The sequence below is a fragment of the Chrysemys picta genome, chromosome 11, assembly GCF_011386835.1.
Source record: "Chrysemys picta bellii isolate R12L10 chromosome 11, ASM1138683v2, whole genome shotgun sequence".
In the NCBI taxonomy this organism is placed as follows: Eukaryota; Metazoa; Chordata; order Testudines; family Emydidae; genus Chrysemys; species Chrysemys picta.
This window is the reverse complement of record NC_088801.1, coordinates 67,166,881-67,194,564: the sequence shown is the minus strand read 5'-3', so window position 1 is coordinate 67,194,564 and position 27,684 is coordinate 67,166,881. Positions and strand designations below refer to the sequence as shown.

Here is a 27,684-nt window from a genome sequence, read left to right as displayed (position 1 = left end):
TGTATAGAATAATGACGTGGTATTTATCATCAGTTACTCCATTACAACTAATCTGCCTTTCCCCTTCATTGCTGACTTGTGTAGCAACTTGTGCATGGGAATAAATGCACAGCATAGAAGTTTCTAAGTTTCATTAATATGATTTTAACTTTTCTTCAAAAATGGTATATTCACTCTTTATCTTAATTTTTTTTATCCAAGTCAAAAAAATTCATTTCTCTAAATATTTTCTTCAGTAAATTCTTTTTACTTCAGCCTTCACAGGAATTTACACAAACTAATAATAAGTACCACATATAATGTTCAGAAGTTACTGGCTGGTTTAGTTTCTCTAGTTAATGTTTAACTCCCTAGCTTAAGTAAGGCATAATTTACTATTTACTCACCAGGAAAAAAAATCAGGTTAACATAGTTTAGATATCTTTGAGTTCAATTTTTTTAAATTTCTTCCATCTCCGTCAGCTTAGGAGTAGTAGTAAGCATTTGCATTATAGTGGATCTGACTGAAGAGATAATATTTTTCTTTTTCACTAAGTAGAAAGTTAATCTATCCTAACTCTGTCCAACTGATAATATTAGAGCTCAAACAGTGGCTCCTGGAGTTGTTCTGAAAGACTAGCAGCATCCTGGTTAATATTCCCTGCTCTATGATTGATCTGAAACTGTCAATTTGATAAGACAGCTAGCTGCATCTAATTTTGCAGTGATAAGCACATAAAGGAAAACAGTAAATTGACTATCAGACTGATAGTCTTGAAACTATTACAAAAGAGTCCATTTAAGAGCTAAGAATTTCATTTTGTGGGCAGGGTAATTTCTTTCATCTTTTGAAAATCCTTTGCTTGAATATTATGTGTAGTTGCCCATCTTGGTCTTGATAGACAGTATTCCCAAGCCACCTCTTCTGGAGTCCACATGGAGGATATCAGGGAATTTCGGATTAGCATCTGCCAAGACAGAGATGCTAACCACAGCACCTATGAAAATATCTTTGAATAACCCTTCACAAAATGGAGGCAATAGCTTCTGAAGCCTAAAAAGCAATTTGTATTTTTAGGGTCTTATCTGGATCATCCTTGATCCCATTTGCACTCACAATAGCCTGCAAATATCACATGGAAGATTTGTAAAAAAGGCATTTCTCAATAGAATGTTTCAAGCAATATACTTTAAGGTGATTCAAAACATACAGTAGCATACTTTTGGCTTCCTCTAAGTTTCTGTAACACACAATCAAGAACAGTAGAACCTCAGAGTTATGAATAGCAGAGTTACAAACTGACCAGTCAACCACACACCTCAATTGAAACCGGAAGTACGCAATCACGCAGCAGCAGAGAGACCAAAAAAAAAAAAAAATACAGTACAGTACTGTGTTAAACGTAAACTACTAAAAAAACCGGGAGAAAGTAGCATTTTTCTTCTGCATAGTAAAGTTTCAAAGCTGTATTAAGTCAATTCCAGTTGTAAATGTTTGAAAGAACAACCATAACGTTTTGTTCAGAGTTACAAACAACCTCCATTCTCGAGGTGTTTGTAACTTTGAGGATCTACTGTACTCTAGGAGTACAAATACTTCATTCAAGCTCATGTTTCCCAGCCCTTCTCCATTATGTGCCAGAACACTGCTGTGAGCACAGGGGAGTATGATATCCTGCTAAAATTCCCAAAACTCTGAAGGCAGAGGAAAGCAGTTTCTGTTGTCATCTTCCTCCATTTCAATCTGATAGCACCCAGAGTTTAGGTCCCTGACTAAAACCACGTACTTGACACACTTCACTATCCTTCCACTGTAGAAGATGCAAGGGGGAAATCAATTCTCTTAAATTCCAACTTCCAGCAGTTACTGGAGATGATGTATCATAATAGTGATCTAAGGTATTTTATCAGGACCTATATACAACATTTAGCAGCTGCACTGTGTCCATGAGATAACTCATCCTGGACAAGCTCTTCCAAAATCTCATTCAGCTTGCAAGTTACTCTCTTTTCAATCAGCAGGAATCAACAAACAAATCTTCAAAGTCAAAAGTAAGGCTAGCATTCACAAGTCTTCCTTTATTTGCACTTCCCTCATTACACACTGTGACCAAAATTTTAGCTTTCAAAGGAACAGATTTTGACACTTTACCAATTTCACATCTTGGCTGGAAAATTACACTGAGGCACAAACTGTTCTTCAGAATCCCCAAGATCTTGTTTACTGACACATTAGGCACATTCAGAAGGACATTCTCAGCAATGACGACAGGTAATAGCCTTCCAAAAAGCTGGTCTGCAGAATAGATGGATTGTTTAAATCTTACTTCAGACTAACTGTCAAAAACCCAGGCCCTTTTGCTAGCTGAAATAGTGTGTGGCTGCTTCCATACCATCTGATTTAGCTGACTTTCCTCTCATTCCTCTGTCTCATAGTTACCACCGAACATGAAATAGTTGGTGCCCTCAAATAGTTTGGCCACACAAGGATTCTTTTAAAAAAATGGCTCAATTCCTTTGGATATCATCCTGACAGACGATAATTCAACATACTGATGAATATAAGGCAGGGGTCGGCAACCTTTCAGAAGTGGTGTGCCGAGTCTTTATTTATTCACTCCAATTTATGGTTTTGCATGCCAGTAATACATTTTAATGTTTTTAGAAGATCTCTTTCTATAAGTCTATAATATATAACTAAACTATTTTGTATGTAAAGTAAATAAGGTTTTTAAAATGTTTAAGAAACTTCATTTAAAATTAAATTAAAATGCAGAGCCCCATGGACTGGTGGCCAGGCCCCAGGCAGTGTGAGTGCCACTGAAAATCAACTTGTGTGCCGCCTTCGGTTGTTGGTTGTCTCTTTGGTTGTTCACAATATATGCTGTTTGGAAATACAGCTATGTAAGTAACAATCCACAAAAACTCCTACACAACTGCTGAGGTTGGAGGAGTACAGGATCTACGAAAAGCCTCACTGGTAGCTCAGTCTATCTGCCTGGACACAAAACACACAACAACTAACAACCACCAACATGTAAAATACTCACAGGTTCCCAGCTGCTTGGCTTTCTCTTCATCTAATTAGCATTTATCCTCTTAGCTTAAGTAAGGTATAACTTCACCAGCAACTATGCAATTTAAGAGTTTAGATTTCTCAGGATTTAAAGCTTTTGGTCCTTTCTCTCTGACTCTGCTAATGGGAAATTTTCTTTTCTATTCACAGATACTCTGTCTGGGATGTCATCTAATAAAGTGGCTGCTCAGTGAGTACAGAATTCTCCTGCCCCTCCCCTAATTAAATGGGTTAGAGACCATTCTTAGTCAAAGAACCAACTTAGGCAGTGGTTCTCAAACAGGGATATATGTACACCTGGGGGGTACCCAGAAGTCTTCCGGGAGTACATCAACTCATCTAGATATTTGCCTAGTTTTACAACAGGCTACATGAAAAGCACTAGCGAAGTCAGTACAAACTAAAATTTCATGCAATGACTTGTTTATACTGGTCCATATATTATACACTGACATGTAAATACAATATTTCTATTCCAATTGATATATTTTATAATCATATAATGATTATAAACATGAGAAAGTCAGCAGTTTTTTAGTCATAGTGTCCTGTGATACTTCTGTATTATATCTGATTTTGTCAGCAAGTAGTTTTTACGTGAAGTGTAACTTGGGGTACACAGGACAAATCAGACTCCTGAAAGGGGTACAGTCTGGAAAGGTTGAGAGCCACTGAACTTAGGACTCATCTTGAATGAGTGAAATCCTCTCACAGAAGTGTTTTGTTACATGAGTGATAATATAGTTTTGATCAAAGAGGAAGGCCATTTTCAGATGGCAAGTTGTAAAGTATTTCAAATGATCTAAGATTGAGATCAAGATTAGTGACTATGTAAGCAATGTTGATGAAGTTGGAAATCTTTTGGTTCTCTTAATGTTGCATTTGACAGAACAACCTAGCAATGGGAGCATTTTTTTGGACAAACTGACATTTCACTTGATCAACAGGGCAATCATGTACCCACAGGAAATCAATTGTATCCAGTTACAAGAGAATTGCTTTATTTGGAAGCTCCTCCTGATTTCTGAAACATAAGAACAGCCATACTGGGTCAGACCAAAGGTCTGTCTAGCTCAGTATCCTGTCTTCCGACAGTGGCTAATGCCAGGTGCCCCAGAGGGAATGAACAGAACAGGCACTCATCAAGTAATCCATCCCCTGTCACCCATTCCCAGCTTCTAGCAAACAGAGGCTAGGGACACCGTCCCTGCCCATGTTGGTTAATAGCCATTGATGGTCCTATCCTCCATGAATGTATCTAGTTCTTTTTTGAACCCTGGTATAGTGTTGGCCTTCACAACATCCTCTGCCAAGGAGTTCCACAGGTTGATTGTGCGTTGTGTGAAAAATACTTCCTTTTGTTTGTTTTAAACTTGCTACCTATTAATTTCATTTGGTGCCCCCTAGTTCTTGAGTTATGAGGAGGAGTAAAGTACATTTCCTTATTTACTTTCTCCACCAGTCATGATTTTATAGACCTCTATCATATCCCCCCTTAGTCGTCTCTTTTCCAAGCTGAAAAGTCCCCGTCTTATTAATCTCTCCTCATACAGCAGCCGTTCCATACCCCTAATCATTTTTGGTGCCTTTTTCTGAACCTTTCCCAAGTCCAATATATCTTTTTTGAGATGGGGTGACCACATTTGCACGCAGTATTCAAATATGGGCATACCATGGATTTATCTAGAGGCAATATGATATTTCCTGTCTTGTTATCTATCCCTTTCTTAATGATTCCCAACATTCTGTTCGCTTTTTTGACTGCCGCTGCACATTGAGTGGATGTTTTCAGAGAACTATCCACAATGACTCCGAGATCTCTTTTTTGAGTGGTAACAGCTAATTTAGACCCCATCATTTTATATTTTATAGTTGGGATTATGTTTTCCAATGTTCATTACTTCGCATTTATCAACATTGAATTTCATCTGCCATTTTGTTGCCCAGTCACCCAGTTCTAAGAGATCCTTTTGTAGCTCTTCGCAGTCTGCCTGGGATTAAATTATCTTGAGTAGTTTTGTATCATCTGCAAATTTTGCCACCTCACTGTTTACCCCCTTTTCCAGATCATTTATGAATATGTTAAATAGGACTGGGCCTATTTGAAATTTGAAAATTGCACAAATCTTATTTTTTTTTCTACATAAAACCCCAGGACAGTTAGCTTTCCATACATTTTGGAAATGGGACTTATTTATGTCTAAATGTTTCATATTCCTTATTTTACTGTTTTGTTTCACCTAATTTATACCTGCTTGGTCCAGGGCCTTCTGTATTATACTTTGCTGATTCAGGCTGATGGGTTTTTAACTCCTCCCTTTCTGGCTGCCTACACTTCCTCCCACCACTTATATGCAACCTAAAAGGATAAGGTGATAGCTGAATAATTGTATACTGTGAGGTTTCCATATGATGTTATCACAATGCATACAAACCACCTGGGAACAGATTGTCTCCTAGCAAAATCTATTTTTGGTAGCCATGTTTGGCTCATGACACAATTTTGTTGAATGCATGGTACAATATGGATCAAAGGCCCATGTTAATGTTTCTGTCACTGCATCGTCCCATCCAAGTCAATGGAACAAAGACTAGCAACAGATTCATTTTGACTTGCAGAAAGAGACATACTAACCTCTCCCCTAACTGCTGATGCATATGCAAGGTGTCTAGAGGTGGCTTGAAATGGTACCACTTTTAGCAAAACCACTGAAGCTGAAGAAAATGGTTTGCTGAAAACAGATTCCAAAATAAGACTTATTAAACAATAGCTCTCAATTGAAATTCAGGAATTTCAGACATTCTTAAATATTACAAAGCATACTAGCACTGTTATTCATTATCCTGAAACAAATAGGTTAGAAGAGAGCTTTTTCCAAACATTAAAAAAAAGAAAAAGAAAATGTTAATCATGTAGGTATATCAGTAAGCCATTTTATAGCAAATATTTTATATTAAAGTGCCATTCCTCAAGGAACATTACAAAAAATTTCTGCTAATTATTTTTAAACACTGTCTTGGAACCAGATTTTCTTCCCATAGAATATAAATGGCAAAGGAAAAAGAAAGCAAAATGCAAGTAGAAAAATAATAAAATATGAAAGAAAAAGAGTAAATTCAGATTGTGCATTCAGTCCTATACAAGGGAGGGGGGGAAAGAAAGGTATATAAAGGATGCAATAAAAATGGAACTAAGTCTTACAGCATAAGTGATTAAGAAACATAAATCAGCACAGTGTGAACACAAAGTTTCTATTGGTTAGAAAGTTTTTACTGATTATACTTGTGTTTTCTAGTAAACACAGAGGAAATACTTCTCAAACCAGTAAAAACATTCTGACTAGTAGAAACATTTTAAGTGTGTGACAATAACTGAGACCTTGAAAACATTGTTGTTGACTACAAGTCATGAAGAAATAATTTCAGCTTGCCTAGAGGCTTTGCAACCTAATCCTCATGTTACACTGTCTTCAAGTTCTAGAGAGAATATGGACTCTGTTAGTGACAATTCCCAGTAGAGAGTTACTGAAATAAACAGCACACTGCCTAAGAGGCTAAATTGTAAAAACAAAAATAAATGTGTCTGTTTCTTTCTTTTCTCGTATAACTTGTTTACATGGGCAGGGAGTTAATATAGGTGGCCAGGTTTACACTGTGTTATTTTAATGAAGCAATAAAGCAGTTAATTATTTTTAGGTCTGTTCTATATGGATTAATGAGAACACGCACTTCAGCTGTTTTCTTATTAGCTAAAAATGCATGGAACGTATGAAAAGTGGCATTACGACTTATGTTCTAGCGTGGACCTGACGATACAAAACTATAGAGATGATCGGGGAGATGTTAAAGCAGTTTATGGAAGCTGATGAGACAAGCTGTTTAAATCTCTATGCTTAGGCACAACAATAGAGTGGGGGAAACATAGTAAAAGAAATGTGACTCCTCTGCCACCTGAACTCTTTAAATCAAGAGCACATATCTTTATAAAACACGCTCGAGATCATCCACAGATTATAGTCTGTATCATGCAGGAGGCCAGACTGGCTAATCATAATGGTTCCCTCTGGCCCTAAAATCTATGAGAAAAAGTTGGATGAGGGGAATGACAATTATCCTGTTGATGTGTACATCAGAACATCAACAGGGGAAATATGTTCTCACCCCTGATCTGCTCCAATATTTTTTCAGGAGGCTGCAGCCCTACTTTAAATGTCTTGGAATTTTCTTTCTGTGCTTAAAGAAAAGCAAAGCATTTGGTTGCAAAAAGATCTAAGAAAGTGCTGTGTGGTTCTTCAAATCACAGAATGTTCTTCTGTGCAAAAAACAAGCAGCTTGTAACTGTAGTACAGCAGCCCATGTGCTTGGCTATCCTAGGGTCAGATTTGACATTCACATACTGCATCAAAGAACAAAATAACACAAATCTGTACTGTGTAGACCTATATCTCTTATATCTCTCCCAGAGCTGTACTGCTATTTCTTTGTTTTAAAGCAGCAGCTGCTCTTGTGATGTCTGAGTTGATATTTTCTGGCACATGAAACTTTAAATAAAAAAAAATAAGAGAATAAAATCCCTATATTAGGCAATCGAATAACTAATGCTAATGACTGATTTTTTAAATTGTTCATGTCATTTATTGCAACATGGTGACAGACATTTTCAAAATGTCTTCAGTAATATAAAATGCAGTGTAGTGTTCAAAGTTATTCAAATGATATCCATTTGTCAATGGGTTTATAGATTCAACAGAAACGAGGAACGAATTTCAGAAAACTTGAACCTAACAAATGACTGTTATACAGCTAAATATTACCATGCTGAAAATGTGAATGCTGAGAATTCCTCATTTTAGAATGTTCCAATTATAACACTGCAAGTCTCTTATGCAATTTAAGTTTTTAAATTATTGTAAATAGCTCCTAGTTACTAAAGCAATAACTCCTATATAAAGACCAACTATTTAGTAAATTGTATTCAGCAAATCTATGACTGAATTACTAAATAAAGAAATTCATAAATGTTAGTGTCTTATAGCCATAAATGCTGCAAGTAATGACATTTCATTGTGAAGTAACTTAAATACCACAGTTAGGATAGGGAAAGTTCAGTTTGGTCGCAGGTATTTTGAATGCCTCAAAGTGATAGGAATAGTATTCAGTTTGTCATTTAAATACTAGCGCAGCACAAATATAATAGTTGTCACATCGCGTTAGTCACTGTCTTTTGCATTAGTTGATATTTCACTAACAGTATCAAAGATGTTAACAGTAAAACACACAGGATTGGTAATGGGATATGGAGCCTTTTACCTCTAGATCAAGGTTTCAGACCTAAGTAGGATTGAAAGAGACTTACCAACAGTGGTCTCGTTTGTAGTCCATTGTATGTAACATGAATTGCCAACAGCTAGACTGAGACTACCAGTCTCAACAACTAATGGACATCAAGACTGAACTTTTGTATCTTAAAAGGTGGTCTTTCCAAAACAGTATTGAAGCCCATTGGAGGGGCACTATGGGGAAGCTTGCACTGCCAATGCCTGTCCTCTCTGTGTCTCTGATAAGAGAACTTCAGTTCCCAGGGCAGCTAGCTCAGAATCTTTCACAAGCACTAAGGGTTTGTCTACACTAAAAATTAAGTCAACCTAATTTAGTCGATGTAAAGCCACCGCATATCTACACTTTGCTCCTTGTGTCAGCAGTGTGCATCCTCACCAGGAGCGCTTGCACCGATTTACCTGTCAGTGTAGGGCATTGTGGGAAGGCTTCTGAAAAACAGCAACAGTCAATGTAAGCAACACAGTGTCTACACTGACACTGCATCAACCTAACTAAACTGACCTAAGCGCTACACCTCTTGTGGAGGTTGAGTTATTAGATCAGTGTAGTGGGCGAGTTACATTGGTGGGAGCTACATTTTGGTGTAGATGCTTACAGAGTTAGGTTGATGTAAGCTGCCTTATGTTCTGACATCAACCTAACTCTGTAGTATAGGCCAGGGCTAATTTAACTACTTTACTTTGTAAAGTTGTTAATTTAGTGCAGTTCTCACTGCAGGTTTGAGGCTTTAAATTATAAATGATACATTAGTGACATTATAAAAATTTCCAGGGACACAGACAATGGTTCCTAACTATAATAATAATACAGAGTCCTTATACAGTGCTTTATACCAGTAGATCTCAAAGCGATTTACAAAGGGAGCTAAGTATATACAATTATGACTTCATTGCAGGAACAACAAAAAGGAAAAGATGAATTGGGAGGGAGAAAGACTTTAATATTGAACATTATTAAACATTAACTTCAATAAATAGCAAAAAGGGGGAAAGATAAATATACTAAGTACTTTTTTGTGTGTAAATGTTCTTTTTCAGGTTTGTTCCAGTGTGAAAATACCTGGGTAACAGTTACTTAATGTAGTGACCACTATAGTTTAAATTTGCAGAAACCATTACAATTATTCCTCTTTTTTTCAGCTGATCATAATTTCCCCAAAAAATACATTTGATCTCTGCTCTAAGATTATTTTTTAGAGGGGTGAGAAAAAGCTATTTGGTTTACTGGAGAATGGGGAAAAAAAACAGAAGAAACTTCCCCACTATAAATACATCCACTCTTTTTAAAAAATGAAATGACAAAAAACAGCTAAACTCTGAATTTCAGCATACACACTGAGTCCTCAATGAGGAGTAAGGGCTTTTTCCAAACTATGATAAAAAAACTGGTTTTGACTTTTGAGTGTGGAAAAATTGGCATTCTGGGCACGCATGGCTGAAAATTTTATGAAGTTTCTAATTGTGCACAAAAATTTACACATTTTATATTACTACGGTATATTGTATTCTCACACCTATGTACCTTATTATGAAGAAATAACAACAGTATAACCTGAAAATAAATGTTACCACTTTAACTTGCTAAAGAACAAGACTGCATCTTTTCATTTACACTACTTGTATCTGTTGCTACTTTTATTAAACAATGTAATATTATGATGTGCTTAAATGACAAAAGAAAAAGCTTTCCCTGTGAAAAAGTTATTTCCACTTGGAAATTTACTCTTGATTTATGAAGGCTTCCTTGCTTAAATAATGTGACAGTTAATGGGGTAAGTGAAGTGCACAAAATGACAAGCACACTTTTTACTGGGATCTACCTTTAATCCACAGTTCTCTTCAGTTGGAAGGAACAAGAAAGAGTAGTGAAAGAACAAACATTGTCCTTTATGTGCAGCTAAACTATATCACAGGACACCAGTCTAAGCCTCTACATTCTCAGCATTTCATTATGCTATTGTTTTAAGCAGGGCCGCCTGGGGGGGGGAGGGAGGGGGCAAGTGGGGCAATTTGCCCCAGGCCCGGACCCCACAGGGGCTCCCACGAGAATATAGTATTCTATAATATTGCAACTTTTTTGTATGGAAAGGGCCCCCGAAATTGCTTTGCCCCAGGCGCCCTGAATCCTCTGGGTGGCCCTGGTTTTAAGGCATTACTAGTTTGGTAATACTCCATTTAACAACTTAATATATATGATTTTCTTCAAAAAAGAGAGCATGAAACTTTGATCTTTGTTCTTATTTACACATGACATAAAATACAAATGCACCAGATATACCATAATCCCTAATAGCTAACACAACGCTAAACACACTTTGTCCCTGTTATATTAATTTTGGTGGGATATATGGTCCAAAGGTGTTAACATAATCCAGTTATTTAACATAACATAGTTTTAAACAAGGTTTGGGGTTAGATTTCTTAGTACCATGGCAAATACACCATCAATTATTTTTTAAAGAAGATGTTTTTAATACAGATACAGAAAAGAAAGGAAAATAGTTAAGGCATTTGAATTGTAAGTATCAAATAAGTAATAGCTGGAGAGTTTTTAGAAGGAAAAAAACCCTGCTTGATAGTCTTTTAGGTATTAACTGTTTTTGAAGGGGGAGAGAGAAGAAGTTAGTAGAGATGGGCTATAGCTGTTGCTGGCATTGTGAAAGTCTGATTTTGATTTTAAGAAGACAAAACAAAATGAACACACACAAAGGGGGAAATAAGAGAACAGCAAAACATACTGTATCCCAGCACATCTAGTGACAGTCTTGAGGGAGTTTCTGTGACACAACCCGTCACAGCCCCCTCTGAGCCATCTTAACCGCTTCAGGGCTGGTGTGGGGTGAACACCCCATCACACATATTTAACCCCCTCCCCCTTTTTTTTTTAAACTTACAAGGGTGCAGACAGACCCGCAAAATCAAGAATCAGGGCACATATCCCTGATTATCAGTCTCTTGCTTTAATGAAGAGACCACAGTTTCTATTTTACTTGAGTTATTTTCCTCACATGTTCAAAAGATATTCTTGCCATGTTTTTTCTTTGGCATTTTATTTTCCTCTAAAAGGATGTGTGCTGAAGTCCAAAAAAGAAAGTGTCTTTTGTAAAGATAAAAATTGTATCTTTCTAGAGTGGAAATAACTTATTTTGCCTGCCTAGGAAGGTCAGGCAGTTATAATATATCACAAATACTAAAGACTTTTTTAACTTCCCAGGAATGACAAAGGAAGGAACCCAAAATATCAGCACAGCAATGTAGATGCATGCAACTTTCCTGCCCTTTGAAAATAAAGGACTTTGTCAAACTATATTCATTTATCATGCAGAGTCCTACCAAATGCTGAAAAGAGCCAAGGTCAAAACTTCTTGTGCAAAGCCCACATGTATGTAACGCACACGCTTGCACCGCAACTATTGATTTTCTTTAGTCTAAAGAGAGGTGAGACAATCAGAGGGGCATGTGTGAGTGTGTGCCTGCTAAGGTATACCTTTGCATTGACAAACGTATGTAACAGCAATAAACTTGGGAAATCTGTGTGGGAAAACACCCATGGAGTTACTGCATACTAACTGTTTAATAAAAGGTTTCATGATATATATATATATTTGCAACCAGCATTTAGAATATATATATTCTATATATATAACTGTATGGCACTATCAGCAGTTTAGCTCTGTGTATAGCTCAGTGGTTTGAGCATTGGCCTGAGGTCCCTTCCAACCTTGATATTCTATGAATACTTTTCTTTACCCTTGTGACAAGACTGAGCTCTGGCCTGTGCTGAGATACAGGAGAAAGTGTTATATACAATATAGCACTCTCTTAACCAGTTACACGTACATACACACTGAGGAAATGATGGAGCTTCAGTGGCTGGTGTGCAGCCCTCTGTTAATGTACACTCTAGAGAAAAGGAGTTACTGTGTGAGTTTAAAACCTGGTTTACAGTAGTAGAAGAAAAGGCAAAAGACCACCCAACAACCACACAAACATATGTCAACAATTCCACTCCTCTGGAAAAATTGAATTTTCTACCATAAGAATAATGCTCATGTGAGCAGGAGACAGAGCTTTCTTGATCTAATAACTAAAGACCACCACAAGCGCATCACCTTCTGGTCCAAGAGAAATGTACTCCTCTTCGACCTTGCTTTCTTCCAATATAAACACAGAGCAGCCTGTATGTTTTAAAACATCCTCAAAACCAAACCAAAACAGTCCACTGCACACACACTTCTCCTCTTAGAGAGAGGACGAGAGAAAGAACAAACAACATATGACAGATGTTAGTCACATTGTTTAACACACTATCGGAAGGTGCTCAGATACTACAGTGATAAGGGCAGCTGTCATAACTATAAAGGGAAGGGTAACAACCCTCCTGTATAGAATACTATAAAATTCCTCCTGGACCAAAATCCTTTTACCTGTAAAGGGTTAAGAAGCTCAGCTAACCTGGCTGACACCTGACCCAAAGGACCAATAAGGGGACAAGACACTTTCAAATCTTGGGTGGTGTGAGGGGAAGGCTTTTGTTTGTGCTCTTTGTTTTGCTGGTGTTCGCCCTTGGGACTAAGAGGGACCGGACATCAATCCATGTTCTCCACATCTTTCTGAACAAGTCTCTCATATTTCAAACTTGTAAGTAACAGCCAGGCAAGGCGTATTAGTTTATCTTTGTTTTCTCAACTTGTGAATTTTACCTTTGTTAGAGGGAGGTTATCCCTGTTTTATTGTAACTTTGAAACTAAGGCTAGAGGGGGTTCCTCTGGGCTCTTTCAATCTGATTATCCTGTAAAGTTATTTTCCATCCTAATTTTACAGAGATGATTTTTACATTTTCTTTTTAATAAAATCCTTCTTTTAAGAACCTGACTAATTTTTCCATTGTCCAAAGACCCAGGGCTTTGGGTCTTTGATCTCTTTGTAACCAATTAGTTAGGATATTATTCTTAAGCCTCCCCAGGAAAGGGGGTGTAAGGGTTTGAGGGGATATTTTGGGGGAAGAGGAACTCCAAGCAGTCCTTTCCCTGTTTCTTGTTAAATCACTTGCCTGGTGGTGGCAGCGTACCAGGTTTTAACCTAAGATGGTAGAAATAAGCTTAGGGGGCTTTCATGCAGGTCCTCACATCTGTACCCTAGAGTTCAGAGTGGGAAAGAAACCCTGACAGCAGCTTTGAAGATTATGGAAGATAACTGACCAAATTTTCTTTCTGAATAAACTTTTGGTATCTACTATCTTCAGAGAGATAAAATTCCTGCTCCTTTTCCAGAGATGAATGCAATACAGGAACAACTATCAGCTATTCATACCCCATAAAGCTTTTCCAGTACTACTCCTGATTTATATATGCCTGCATAGAATGTGACCAGGAAATGTGTATCATCTGGGAGGCTATTTTGCACTGGAGGAGTGAAGCAAATCTAGGAGTAATGAAAATACAAATGCGAGATGGATATCACAGGAAAAGAAGCTGATTCTCTGAATCATATGTGAATTCCGAAGATCAACACTGGACATGAATTGATGAACAAAATTATGAGAAGTCAGAAGCTGCCCATAGAGCAATTAAATATCTTCACTCATAAATGTGAGCAAGTTTCTTGAATGTGGCCAGATCACAATCATGAAGGACGGGGCTGTCCTTAGGATCATGGGGCCCTATGCGGGATTATTACACTGGTGCCCCTATGCCTGATGGCAGCCTGAGCTCACATTTGTATTTTAGATAAGGGTGGTCTTTTGAAGTATTTATTTAAAACACTATATGTCTGAAGATCCAAGCATTTAAGGCTAAAGACGAATACTCAGATTACACTGGTCTACAATTTTTGAGAAGTCGTCTGCTTCAGAGATAAAATGTGCTATTTATTATGTATTTTGATGTGCTGAATTCAAATATGACAATTAAAACAACTGATTGGCTACTGTTTCTAAGATATTTAAGTTTTTACATTTTATGTCTATGTATATTGTGTAGATAGTAGAGTTTTAATCATAAATTGTAAACCTAGGTCTTTTCATGTGTTTATGGTTGCTTTACATGATAATATTTCACCTGTCCTGTTTATGTTACACTTTAAAAATCAGCAAAAGGGTTATATAAATAAAATGTATTATGAAACAAAAGGCAAAAAACTATTATGTACATAGTTTAGTCCTATTCAGTGTCTACTCGGTGCTTCTTGGCTTGTTTCTTCGGCCTGGTCTACACTACGACTTTAATTCGGATTTATCAGCTTTAATTCGAATTTACCCTGCAACCGTCCACACAACGACGCTATTTATTTCGATATAAAGGGCCCTTTAAATCGATTTCTGTACTCCACCCCGACAAGCGGAGTAGCGCCAAAATCGATTTTAACATTTCGAATTAGGAATAGTGTGGCCGCAATTCGATGGTATTGGCCTCCGGGAGCTATCCCACAGTGCATCATTGTGACTGCTCTGGACAGCAATTTAACTCGGATGCACTGGCCAGGTAGACAGGAAAAGCCCCGCGAACATTTGAATTTCATTTCCTGTTTGCCCAACGTGGAGAGCACAGATGACCACAGATAGCTCATCAGCACAGGTAAACATGCAGGCCGATAATCGAAAAAGAGCACCAGCATGGACCGTACAGGAGGTACTGGATCTGATCGCTATATGGGGAGAGGATTCAGTGCTTGCAGAACTTCGTTCTAAAAGACGAAATGCCAAAACTTTTGAAAAAATCTCCAAGGGCATGATGGAGAGAGGCCACAATAGGGACTCAGATCAGTGCCACGTGAAAGTCAAGGAGCTCAGACAAGCCTATCAAAAAACAAAGGAGGCAAACGGTCGCTCTGGGTCAGAGCCGCGGACATGCCGCTTCTACGCCGAGCTGCATGCAATTCTAGGGGGGGCCGCCACCACGACCCCACCTGTGATCGTGGATTCCGGGTCGGGGATAGTCTCATCAGCTACACCTGAGGATTCTGCCGATGGGGGAGAGGAGGAGGAGGAGGAGGAGGATGAGCTTGCAGAGAGCACACAGCACTCTGTTCTCCCCAACAGACAGGATCTTTTTCTCACCCTGACTGAAGTACCCTCCCAACCCTCCCAAGCCAGTATCCAAGACCCTGACCCCATGGAAGGGACCTCAGGTGAGTTTACCTTTTAAAATATAAAACTTGTTTTAAAAGCAAACGGTTTTTAATGATTACTTTGCCCTGAGGACTTGGGATGCATTCGCGGTCAGTTCAGCTACTGGAAAAGTCTGTTAACGTGTCTGGGGATGGAGCGGAAATCCTCCAGGGACATCTCCATGAAGCTCTCCTGGAGGTACTCCAAAAGCCTTGCCACAAGGTTTCTGGGCAGTGCATCCTTATTCCGTCCTCCATGGTAGGACACTTGACCACGCCATGCTTGCAGCAAGTAATCTGGTATCATTGTCTGACAAAGCAGCGTATGGTCCCGGTGTTTGCTGGCATTCAAGCAACATCCATTCTTTATCTTGTTGTGTAATCCTCAGGAGAGTGATATCACTCATGGTAACCTGGTTGAAATACGGGAACTTAATTAAGGGGACAGAGGTGGCCATTCCTACTGGGCTGTTTGCCTGTGGCGGAAAATAAATCCTTTCCTGCAGTTAGCCAAGCGCAGATGGGAAATTGGCCCTGAGCTTTTCGCGTTTGGCTAGCAGGGATCTTCCCTATTACCAGCCACGCGGTGGGGGGAGGGGTACCGTGATCATCCCAGAGAATTTATGGCGGGAGGGGGGCGGCGGCAGGGGGGGGGTTAGTTTGGTTCCTGCAGGGATCTTCCCTGATGCCAGCCACGCGGTGGGGGGAGGGGTACAGCGATCATCCCAGAGAATTCATGGCGGGGGGGGGGGTGGTTAGTTTGTTTTCTGCTGCTGCTGAATGTTAACAGAAAAACCGCAGCACTCTACAGGCTATGCTTGGTATGTGGGAAAGGAGGGCGCAGAAGCTGTAAGACAATGGCTTACCATGGCTGCATGCAAGCCGAATTCTGTTGCCCGGACCTGTGATCTCTAGCAGCAAAGCCACAGGCACTCAGCATTAAGAGGCAAAATGCGACCTTGCACAGAAATCACATGTGCTATGTGAATAGTGTTGGTCACCGTGAAAGAGTATAAGCATTGTTCTGCAAAATGTATCTTTTTAAACAATTCTCTCTTTTTTCCCCTCCCTACAGCAGCTGCAAATTCCTCAAGCCTCCCTCCTCCATCCCGAAGGCTATCACAGATAAGGCGTCGTAAAAAGAAGACGCGAGATGAGATGTTTTCAGAAATTATGGAATCCAGCCGCAGTGACAGAGCTCATCTGAATGAGTGGAAGGAAACGGTTTCAAAGTATAGGAAAGAAGCCAGTGAACGTGAGGACAGGAGGGACCAACGTGAGGACATGAGGGACCAACGTGAGGACAGGAGGGACCAACGTGAGGAGAGGAGAGACGCTCGAGATGAGAGGTGGCGGCAGGAAGATCAGAGGAGGCAGGATGCAACGCTGGGGCTGCTGCGAGATGAGAGGTGGCGGCAGGAAGATCAGAGGAGGCAGGATGCAACGCTGGGGCTGCTGCGTGAGCAAACAGACATGCTCCGACGTCTGGTGGAGCTTCAGGAACGGCTGCAGGAAAACAGACTGCCGCTACAGCCCCTGTACCCCCCTCCCCCCTCCCCATGTTCCATGTCCTCCTCACCCAGATGTGTAAGAACGTGGGGGGGGGGGAGGCTCCGTACACCTTCCCATTCCACCCCAGTAGACAGCCCAAGCAAAAGGCTGTCATTTTTTTAACCTTTTTTTAGTGGCCTTTTCCTTCCCACCGATCCTCCTCCCAAATCCCACCCGGGTTCCCTCCCTCTTTTTCTAATCTATTAATAAAGAATAAATCATTTTTAAATGATAGTGACTTTATTTGCTTTGAAAGAAAGCTGGGGGAAGGGGGAGGGTGGGTTCCTTACAGAAAATGAGTCAATAAAGGGGGCGGGTTTTCATGAAGGAGAAACAAACAGATATTTCACACTGTAGCCTGGCCAGTCATGAAACTGGTTTTCAAAGCTTCTCTGATGCACAGCGCTTCCTGGTGTGCTCTTCTAATCGCCCTGGTGTCTGGCTGCGCGTAATCAGCAGCCAGGCGATTTGCCTCAGCCTCCCACCCCTCCATAAAGATCTCCCCCTTACTTTCACAGAGATTGTGGAGCACGCAGCAAGCAGAAATAACAATGGGGAGTTTTCTTTGGCCAGCGACCTTTTAAACGGCCAAATGCACATTCTACCACCATTCTCCACTTGCTTAGCCTGTAGTTAAACAGCTCATGACTCCTGTCCAGGCTGCCTGTGTATGGCTTCATGAGCCATGGCATTAAGGGTTAGGCTGGGTCCCCAAGAATAACTATTGGCATTTCAACATCCCCAACGGTTATTTTCTGGTCCGGAAAGTAAGTCCCTTGCTGCAGCCCTTTAAACAGAGTAGTGTTCCTGAAGACGCAAGCGTCATGAACCCTTCCCGCCCAGCCCGCGTTGATGTTGGTGAAACGTCCCTTGTGATCCACAAGTGCTTGCAGCACCATTGAAAAGTACCCCTTGCGGTTTATGTACTCGGTGGCTTGGTGCTCCGGTGCCAAGATAGGGATATGGGTTCCATCTATCGCCCCACCACAGTTAGGGAATCCCATTGCAGCAAAACCATCCACTATGGCCTGCACATTTCCCAGAGTCACTAACTTTTGTAGCAGCACCTGAGTGATTGCTTTGGCTACTTGCATCACAGCAGCCCCCACCGTAGATTTGCCCACTCCAAATTGATTCCCGACTGACCGGTAGCTGTCTGGCGTTGCAAGCTTCCACAGGGCTACCGCCACGCGCTTCTCAACTGTGAGGGCTGCTCTCATCTTGGTATTCTGGCATTTCAGGGCAGGGGACAGCAAGTCACAAAGTTCCATGAAAGTGCCCTTACGCATGCGAAAGTTCCGCAGCCACTGGGAATCATCCCACACCTGCAACAGTATGCGGTCCCACCAGTCTGTGCTTGTTTCCCTTGCCCAGAATCGGCGTTCCATGGATAGAATCTGCCCCATTAACAACATGATCTCCAAAGCACCGGGGCCCACGGTTTCACAGAATTCTGTATCCGTGTCCATGTCCATGTCCATGTCCATGTCCTCATCATGCTTGTCGCTGCGCTGCCGCCGCCGCTGCCTCCTCGCCTCATTTTTCTGGTCCTGGCTCAGCATAAACTCCACGAGAACGCGCGAGGTGTTTACAATGTTCATGACTGCTGTTTTGAGCTGAGCGGGCTCCATGCTTGCCATGGTATGGAGTCTGCAGTGTTCACCCACCCAGGAAAAAAGGCGCGAAATGGTTGTCTGCCGTCCGTTGCTTTCATGCAGGGAGGGAGGGAGGGAGGAGGTGAGGCTGTACCCAGAACCACCTGCAACGATGTTTTTTGTCCCATCAGGCACTGGGATCTCAACCCAGAATTCCAATGGGCGCGGGAGACTGCGGGAACTATGGGATAGCTACCCACAGTGCAACGCTGCAGAAATCGATGCTAGCCCCGGTACTTGAACGCACACCGCCGAATTAATGTGCTTAGTGTGGCCGCATACATTTCGACTTTATACAACCTGTTTTCCAAATTCGAATTATATAAATTCGGATTAATCCCGTAGTGTAGACATACCCTTGTATTCATTAAATGGAGCATCTCTTGTCACTATCCAGCAATAGTCTGCAAGCATTGATGGGCTCCATTTGCTCTGATAGCGTTTCTCCATTGTTGCAATGTCCTGGTGAAATCGCTTGCCGTGCTCGTCACTCACTGCTCCGCAGTTCGGTGGAAAAAAATCTAGATGACAGTGCAAAAAATGTATCTTTAGTGACATGTTGCAACCAAGGTTTTTGTATGCCTTGAGGAGGTTTTCCACCAACAACCTGTAGTTGTCTGCCTTGTTGTTTCCGAGAAAATTTATTGCCACTAACTGGAAGGCTTTCCATGCCGTCTTTTCCTTGCCACGCAGTGCATGGTCAAATGCATCATCTCGAAGAAGTTCACGAATCTGAGGACCAACAAAGACACCTTCCTTTATCTTAGCTTCACTTAACCTTGGAAATTTTCCACAGAGGTACTTGAAAGCTGCTTGTGTTTTGTCAATGGCCTTGACAAAGTTCTACATCATACCCAGCTTGATGTGTAAGAGTGGTAACAAAATCTTCCTTGATTCAACAGGTGGTGGATGCTGAACACTTTTCCTCCCAGGCTCCAATGACTGTTGGAGTGGCCAATCTTTCTTGATGTCGGGGAATCTCTTGCACGACTATCCCATTTGCAGAGAAAACAGCAGTACTTTGTGTATCCAGTCTGCAGACCAAGCAAGAGAGCAAGAACCTTCAAATTGCCACAAAGCTGCCACTGATGTTGGTCATCGTTTATGCACCTCAAAAGTTGTTTCATGTTGTCATAGGTTTCCTTCATATGGACTGCATGACCAACTGGAATTGATGGCAAAACATTGCCATTATGCAGTAAAACAGCTTTAAGACTCGTCTTCGATGAATCAACGAACAGTCTCCACTCATCTGGATTGTGAACGATATTGAGGGCTGCCATCACACAATCGATGTTGTTGCAGGCTACAAGATCACCTTCCATGAAGAAGAATGGGACAAGATCCTTTTGATGGTCACGGAACATGGAAACGCTAACATCACCTGCCAGGAGATTCCACTGCTTAGTCTGGATCCCAACAGCTCTGCCTTTCTCTTGGGTAGTTCCAAATCCCTGACAAGGTCATTCAGTTCACCTTGTGTTATGAGGTGTGGTTCAGAGGAGGAGGATGGGAGAAAATGTGGGTCCTGTGACATTGATGGTTCAGAACCAGAAGTTTCATTCTCTTCCTCTTCCTCGTCTGACTCAAGTGAGAATGATTCTGGTGCATCAGGAATCGGCAGTCCTTCTCCGTGGGGTACTGGGCGTATAGCTGATGGAATGTTTGGATAATGCACAGTTCACTTTTTCTTCTTTGACACACCTTTCCCAACTGGAGGCACCATGCAGAAGTAACAATTGCTGGTATGATCTGTTGGCTCTCTCCAAATCATTGGCACTGCAAAAAGCACAGATTTCCTTTTCCTGTTCAACCACTGGCGAAGATTTGTTGCACAAATGTTGCAGCATATGTGTGGGGCCCACCTCTTGTCCTGATCTCCAATTTTGCAGACAAAATAAAGGTGATAGGCTTTCTTAACCTAGTGGTTATACTGCGCTTTTGTGATGCAAAAGTCACTTCACCACAAACATAGCAGAAGTTATCTGCACTGTTCACACAAGTACGAGGCATCTCTGCTCACTTTGGCTAAACAGAAATGTGTCCCTTTGCAAAATCAAACACTGACAAATAAGAGAGCACGACACTGTATGATTTCTAGAGCTGATATAGGGCAATTTGTTCAGCAGAGTGATGTAAGCTTCGTTATGATTGCATCATCCATGACTTCCAGGAATAACATGATGCAATTCATATCATGTATGACGCAATACCAGCTTCAGATTGCATCATTCATTGTTTTGCCTAAAAAGCAAGTACTGTCCAAACCCAGTCATAGATTTATTCATAGATCCAGTCAAAGATGTATTTTAGTCATTTCTGGTTTAAATTGAGATCCCTTCCCTTTATAACTCACTTATCATCCGCCATTCCCAAGTCAAGGGTCGTATATCCTGACCCAATAGCATATCTTGAAAACTAGAGCCAATCAACAATTTTAAGCAACATTTTCATTCTCAGTGACCCAGAATTAGTAAAGTTTGACTACATTTATTTCAGAAGCATTTTGGCTGTAGAGCAGTGTTATGTATCTAAAAATCTATGCAAGGGTTTTTTAGAGATGAGATTTTATAATCTTCAGAAACACACTAATGAAATATTTTTAAAGCAAATTTTAAACTAAAGTCCTGTAGACTAAAATGTTCTGAATAAATATTACAGTCATGCACAACTGTTTTTGTCAGTAAATTCAGAAATTGACAGTATATACTTGGGGGTTGGCAAATGCCTGTTAAATGGCTTCATTACCACCTGAATGGCTCTTTAACAGTTTCAGGGTTGTGCTAAGAGGGCTGGCAGGCTGGAAGGCTTTTTCATTCTGGAGGAAGACTCACCAGGCTGCAGCAGCTAGCTGTGGTGGGAGCCTGTAGGAAGGGTCAGAACAGGGATAGGAAGAGGCAGAAGGGTGGCCACTAAGACCCAGGATTGCCCCAAATTTTCAGGTGCTCTATGCAGCCGAGTATGCTGCCTATGCCTAAGGACAGCCCTGATGGAGGAACTTCTGGGGATTAATTGTGGTGCTTAATAATGGTCAGAGACCAAGAGCTGTACTGAACCCAAAGACCATGTCATAAACAGTGGGTTATTGGACCTTTCCTTTATTCGGTGCTGAAAAATTAGCAGTGAAGGACCAGCAAGTAGTTAGATGTAAAAAAGCTGTCTGAGACCTGAGCTCTAATGGAATAGTATAAGAATCCAATTCCACTGACCCCTTAAAACTCACTTAGCACCACAATACACCAAAAACCAGAGCACAGGTTGCTACTATTATAATTATTATTTATTTGCATTACTGTAGTACCTAGAAGCCCTAATCATGGACTATGACCCCATTGTACACCCCAAGAAAATTACTCAATTAAAAAATATTTTACCAAGAGGAGTATATCAGGCTTGCAGCATAAGGGGGCCTCTGTTTGCCAATGAAGACATGGTACCCAAAGCAAACAAAGCTGACACGGCCAAAGACAAGAGTCAATTGTCTACAAAACCTGGTTTCAGAACATTAGGCCTGGTCTACACTACGGGTTTAGGTCGACTTTAGCAGCGTTAAATCGAATTAAGCCTGGACACGTCCACACGACGAAGCCCTTTCTTTCGACTTAAAGGGTCCTTTAAACCGGTTTCTTTACACCACCTCCGACGAGGGGATTAGCGATAAAACCGGCCTTTGCGGGTCGGAATTGGGGTAGTGTGGACGGAATTCGACGTTATTGGCCTCCGGGAGCTATCCCACAGTGCTTCATTGTGACCGCTCTGGACAGCACTCTCAACTCAGATGCACTGACCAGGTAGACAGGAAAAGACCCGCGAATGTTTGAATTTCATTTCCTGTTTGCTCAGCGTGGAGAGCACAGGTGACCACGCAGAGCTCATCAGCACAGGTAACCGTGATGGAGTCCCAGGATCGCAAAAGAGCTCCAGCATGGACCGAACGGGAGGTACGGGATTTGCTCGCCATATGGGGAGATGAAGCAGTGATAGCTGAACTCCGTAGCAGTAAAAGAAATGGCAAAGTATTAGAAAAGATCTCCAAGGCCATGAAGGACCGAGGCCATAACAGGGACACACAGCAGTGCCGCGTGAAAATTAAGGAGCTACGGCAAGCTTACCACAAAGCCAGAGAAGCAAACGGAAGGTCCGGGGCAGAGCCGCAAACTTGCCGCTTCTACGCGGAGCTGCATGCGATCCTAGGGGGTGCAGCCACCACTACCCCAACCGTGTGCTATGACTCTCTCACTGGAGAAACACACAGGGAAGACGGTTCGGGGAATGAGGAAGATGAGGATGGAGGTACTGTAGGTAGCTCACAGCAGCAAGGAAGCAGAGAAACCGGTTTCCCCAACAGCCAGGTTATGTTTGTGACCCTGGACCTGGAACCAGTAACCCCCGAACTCACCCAAGACCCTCAGGGCACACAGGAGACATCTGGTGAGTGTACCTTTGTAAATATTTGTAAACATTACACATGGTTTAAAAGCAAGCGTGTTTAATGATTAATTTGCCCTGGCAATCGCGGCCAGTACATCTACTGGAAAAGTCTGTTAACGTGTATGGGGATGGAGCGGAAATCCTCCAGGGACATCTCCAGAAAGCTCTCCTTTATGTACTCCCAAAGCGTTTGCAAAAGGTTTCTGGGGAGGGCTGCCTTATCCCATCCGCCATGGTAGGACACTTTACCACGCCAGGCCAGTAGCACGTAGTCTGGAATCATTGCATAACAAAGCATGGCAGCGTATGGTCCCGGTGTTTGCTGGCATGCAGACAATATCCATTCCTTATCTCTCTTTGTTATCCTCAGGAGAGTGATATCATTCACGGTCACCTGGTTGAAATGGGGTGATTTTATTAAGGGGACATTCAGAGGCGCCCGTTCCTGCTCTTCTGAACAGAAATGTTCCCCGCTGTTAACCACGCGGTGGAGGGGAGGGGTGAAGTGATCATCCCAGAGAATCGTGTGTGTGTGTGTGGGGGGTGGTTTACTTGGGTTTGTGCCGCATGTTAACCGGGAAACCGCAGCCCCTCCTTTTACACTGAAAACCCATTTTAAATGGACAAACCAATTCATCCTTGATATGGGAAATGCGCTGCTGTTTGCAACCTTTCCCGCATGTTAAGAAGGTTTAAAAATCCAAAACACTGTGGCCTACCATGGCTGCCTGCAAGCCGAAATATGCGACCTTGTAATGAAAGAGTGTACCCATTGTTCTCTAAAATGTGTCTTTTTTAACCACCTCTCCCTTCTCCTCCACCAGCTGCAAATGTTTCTCCTTCGCAGAGGCTAGTGAACATTAGAAAGAGAAAACGTAGGACGAGGGACGATATGTTCATGGAGCTGCAGATGTCCTCCCACGCTGATAGAGCACAGCAGAATGCGTGGAGGCAGTCAATGTTGGACATGAGAAAAGCACAATATGAACGAGAGGAGAGATGGCGGGCTGAATGGCGGGATGAAAAGAGCAAGTGGCGGGCTGAAGACGATAGGTGGCGTCAGCTTGCAGACAGACGGCAAGAGTCAATACTCCGTCTGCTGGAGCATCAAACTGATATGCTCGAGCATATGGTTGAGCTGCAGGAAAGGCAGCAGGAGCAGAGACCGCCGCTACAGCCCCTGTGTAACCAACAGCCCTCCTCCCCAAGTTCCATAGCCTCCTCACCCAGACGCCCAAGAACATGGTGGGGGGGCCTCCGGCCACCCAGTCACTCCACCCCAGATGATCGCCCAAGCATCAGAAGGCTGGCCTTCAATAAGACTTAAAGTTTTAAAATGCAGTGTGTCCTTTTCCATCCCTCCTCCCCCACCCATCCCAGGCTACCTTGGCAATTATCCCCCTACTTCTGTGAGGAACTAATAAAGAATGCATGAATGTGAAAAAAACAATGACTTTATTGCCTCTGCAAGTGGTGCTCGAATTGGGGAGGGGAGGTTGGGGTGGGGTGGTTGGTTTACAGGGAAGTAGAGTGAACCAGGTCGGGGGGGGGGTTGGAGGGTTCATCAAGGAGACACAAACAGAAGTTTCACACAGTAGCCTGGCCAGTCACAAAACTCGTTTTCAAAGCTTCTCTGATGCGCACCGCGCCCTGCTGTGCTCCTCTAACCGCCCTGGTGTCTGGCTGCGCGTAATCAGCGGCCAGGCGAGTTGCCTCAACCTCCCACCCCGCCATAAAGGTCTCCCCCTTACTCTCACAGATATTGTGGAGCGCACAGCAAGAAGCAATAACAATGGGGATATTCTTTTCGCTGAGGTCTGAGCGAGTCAGTAAGCTGCGCCAGCGCGCTTTTAAACGTCCAAATGCACATTCCACCACCATTCGGCACTTGCTCAGCCTGTAGTTGAACAGGTCCTGACTCCTGTCCAGGCTGCCTGTGTACGGCTTCATGAGCCATGGCATTAAGGGGTAGGCTGGGTCCCCAAGGATCACGATAGGCATTTCAACATCCCCAACGGTTACTTTCTGGTCCGGGAAGAAAGTCCCTTCCTCCAGCTTTCGAAACAGAGCAGAGTTCCTGAAGACGCGAGCATCATGTACCTTTCCCGGCCATCCCACGTTGATGTTGGTGAAACGTCCCTTGTGATCCACCAAGGCTTGCAGCAGCATTGAAAAGTATCCCTTGTGGTTTACGTAGTCGGTGGCTTGGTGCTCCGGTGACAAGATAGGTATATGAGTTCCGTCTATGGCCCCGCCACAGTTTGGGAATCCCATTTCAGCAAAACCATCCACTATTGACTGCACGTTGCCCAGAGTCACTACCCTTGATATCACCAGGTCTTTCATTGCCCTGGCAAATTGGATCACAGCAGCCCCCACCGTAGATTTGCCCACTCCAAATTGATTCCCGACTGACCGGTAGCTGTCTGGCGTTGCAAGCTTCCACAGGGCTATCGCCACTCGCTTCTCAACTGTGAGGGCTGCTCTCATCTTGGTATCCTGGCGTTTCAGGGCAGGGGAAAGCAAGTCACAAAGTTCCATGAAAGTGCCCTTACGCATGCGAAAGTTTCGCAGCCACTGGGAATCGTCCCATACCTGCAGCACGATGCGCTCCCACCAGTCTGTGCTTGTTTCCCGGGCCCAGAATCGGCGTTCCACGGCATGAACCTGCCCCAGTGACACCATGATTTCCACATTGCTGGGGCCTGTGCCTTGTGAGAGGTCTATGTCCATGTCAATTTCCTCATCACTCTCTTCACCGCGCTGCAATCGCCTCCTCGGGTGGTCCGGGTTTCGCCTTGGCATGTCCTGGCTCTGCATATACTCCAGGACAATGCGTGTGGTGTTCATAGTGCTCATAATTGCCGCGGTGATCTGAGCGGGCTCCATGATCCCAGTGCTAGCTATGGCGCCTGGTCAGAAAAAAGGCGCGAAACTAGTATCTGATGGACCAGGAGAAGGAGGGAGGGCGGGAGGGAGGGAGGGCCGAGTGACGACATGGCTTACAGGTACAGGAACAGGGAATTAAAATCAAGAAAGGTGGCTGTGCATCAGGGAGAAACACAAACAACTGTCACACAGAATGGTCCCCCCAAAGACTAAACTGAAAACCCTGGGCTTAGCAGGCCGTTGATTTCACGGAGGAAGGGGAAGCAAATGAATACAGAACAAATCTATTTTTTACATCTTAAGCTGGCAGCCGACGGTGCAGCATGAGTGATAGCCTCTGCAGCATGATGATGACGGATACCAATCATAATATACCATCGTCTGCCAAAAGGCAAGGGGCTGCTGCTGTGTAGCAATGCAGCCCCACGTCTGCCAGCCCCACGTCCGCCAGCACCCAGCATCGCCCTCGGCCTCTTCTGGGTGCTTAGCAGACAATACTGGGCAATTGGCAGAAAATAGTATACTACGATTGGTAGCCATCATCATCGAAACAGTAGCATGTCTGCCCAGGTGGCCATGATTGACAGCCACTCCAGTACGACGACGATGGGTACCAATCATAATATACCATCGCCTACCAAAGGGCAAGGGGCTGGTGCAATGCAGCCCTACGGCTGCCAGCCCCACGGCTATTACTCATAGCCAAAAGGCAGTTAGCAGCTGCAGTTAGCAGCTGCTGCTGTGTAGCAATGCAGTCCCACGTCTGCCGGCACCCAGAGGACATATGGTGACGGTGAGCTCAGCTGAGCTGAGCGGGCTCCATGCTTGCCGTGGTATGTTGTCTGCACAGGTAACCCAGGTAAAAAGGCGCGAATCTATTGTCTGCCGTTGCTGTGACGGGGGGGGAGGGGCCTGACGACATGTACCCAGAACCCCCTGCGACAGTGTTTTGCATCATCCGGGCATTGGGATCTCAACCCAGAATTCCAAGGGGCGGCGGAGACTGCGGGAACTGTGGGATAGCTGTGGGATAGCTACCCATAGTGCAATGCTCCGGAAGTCGACGCTAGCCTCGTACTGTGGACGCGGTCCGCCGACTAGAGCACTTAGAGCATTTTATGTGGGGACACACACAATCGGCTGTATACAACCGATTTCTATAAAACCGGCTTCTATAAATTCGAACTAATTTCGTAGTGTAGACATACCCTTAGTGTCAGATTCAAAGAACTGACCTATGTCCCAAGATTCTGTTTGTGATGACAGAAGTTACTGATTTTGCAGGACAGAGACATTGTGCTGGAAGCTAGAGTAGGAGAGACCAGAGAGGGCATGACATAGCTGCAGCGATGGACAATATGGAAAACGCAGTCAGTAGAAACAACATCAGAATCAAGATGAACCTGCAAGATGAAGCAAGAGGAAATCTAATTCATTATGAGCAAACCTTGATTAATGTTCCATTCCCTCAATGCAGGGCTGGTAAGAGACAAAGTCAGTTGCGAAGTTTCACAATTACCTATAAAGAGACATGATTCTGGAAACAGTTAGGGAGTAACCCGAACTTTTATCCCAGGGCCACAAGCTTCACTTTTAATGAGACCCCCAAAAAACAACAACAAAAAAATGGAAACTAAAAATGAGAAAGAGCTGAGTG

General features: G+C 42.8%; 2 protein-coding genes across 5 annotated transcripts in view; one reads left to right on the top strand and one right to left on the bottom strand.

Annotated features, from left to right (window-relative positions):
- SPAG16 (sperm associated antigen 16) overlaps positions 1 to 27,684 on the bottom strand; it is a 786,899-nt gene that overhangs the window by 503,216 nt on the left and 255,999 nt on the right. The gene's annotated exons all lie outside the window — the stretch shown is intronic.
- The window catches only part of LOC135974424 (SRRM2 protein homolog rsr-2-like), a 33,745-nt gene continuing 21,010 nt past the window's right edge, over positions 14,950 to 27,684 (top strand). The window contains exons 1-2 of the mRNA XM_065562293.1: positions 14,950 to 15,522; positions 16,577 to 16,895. Of these exons, the coding sequence (XP_065418365.1) occupies positions 14,976 to 15,522; positions 16,577 to 16,895 (866 nt within the window). The 5' untranslated portion in view covers positions 14,950 to 14,975. The remainder of the gene's footprint in view (positions 15,523 to 16,576; positions 16,896 to 27,684) is intronic.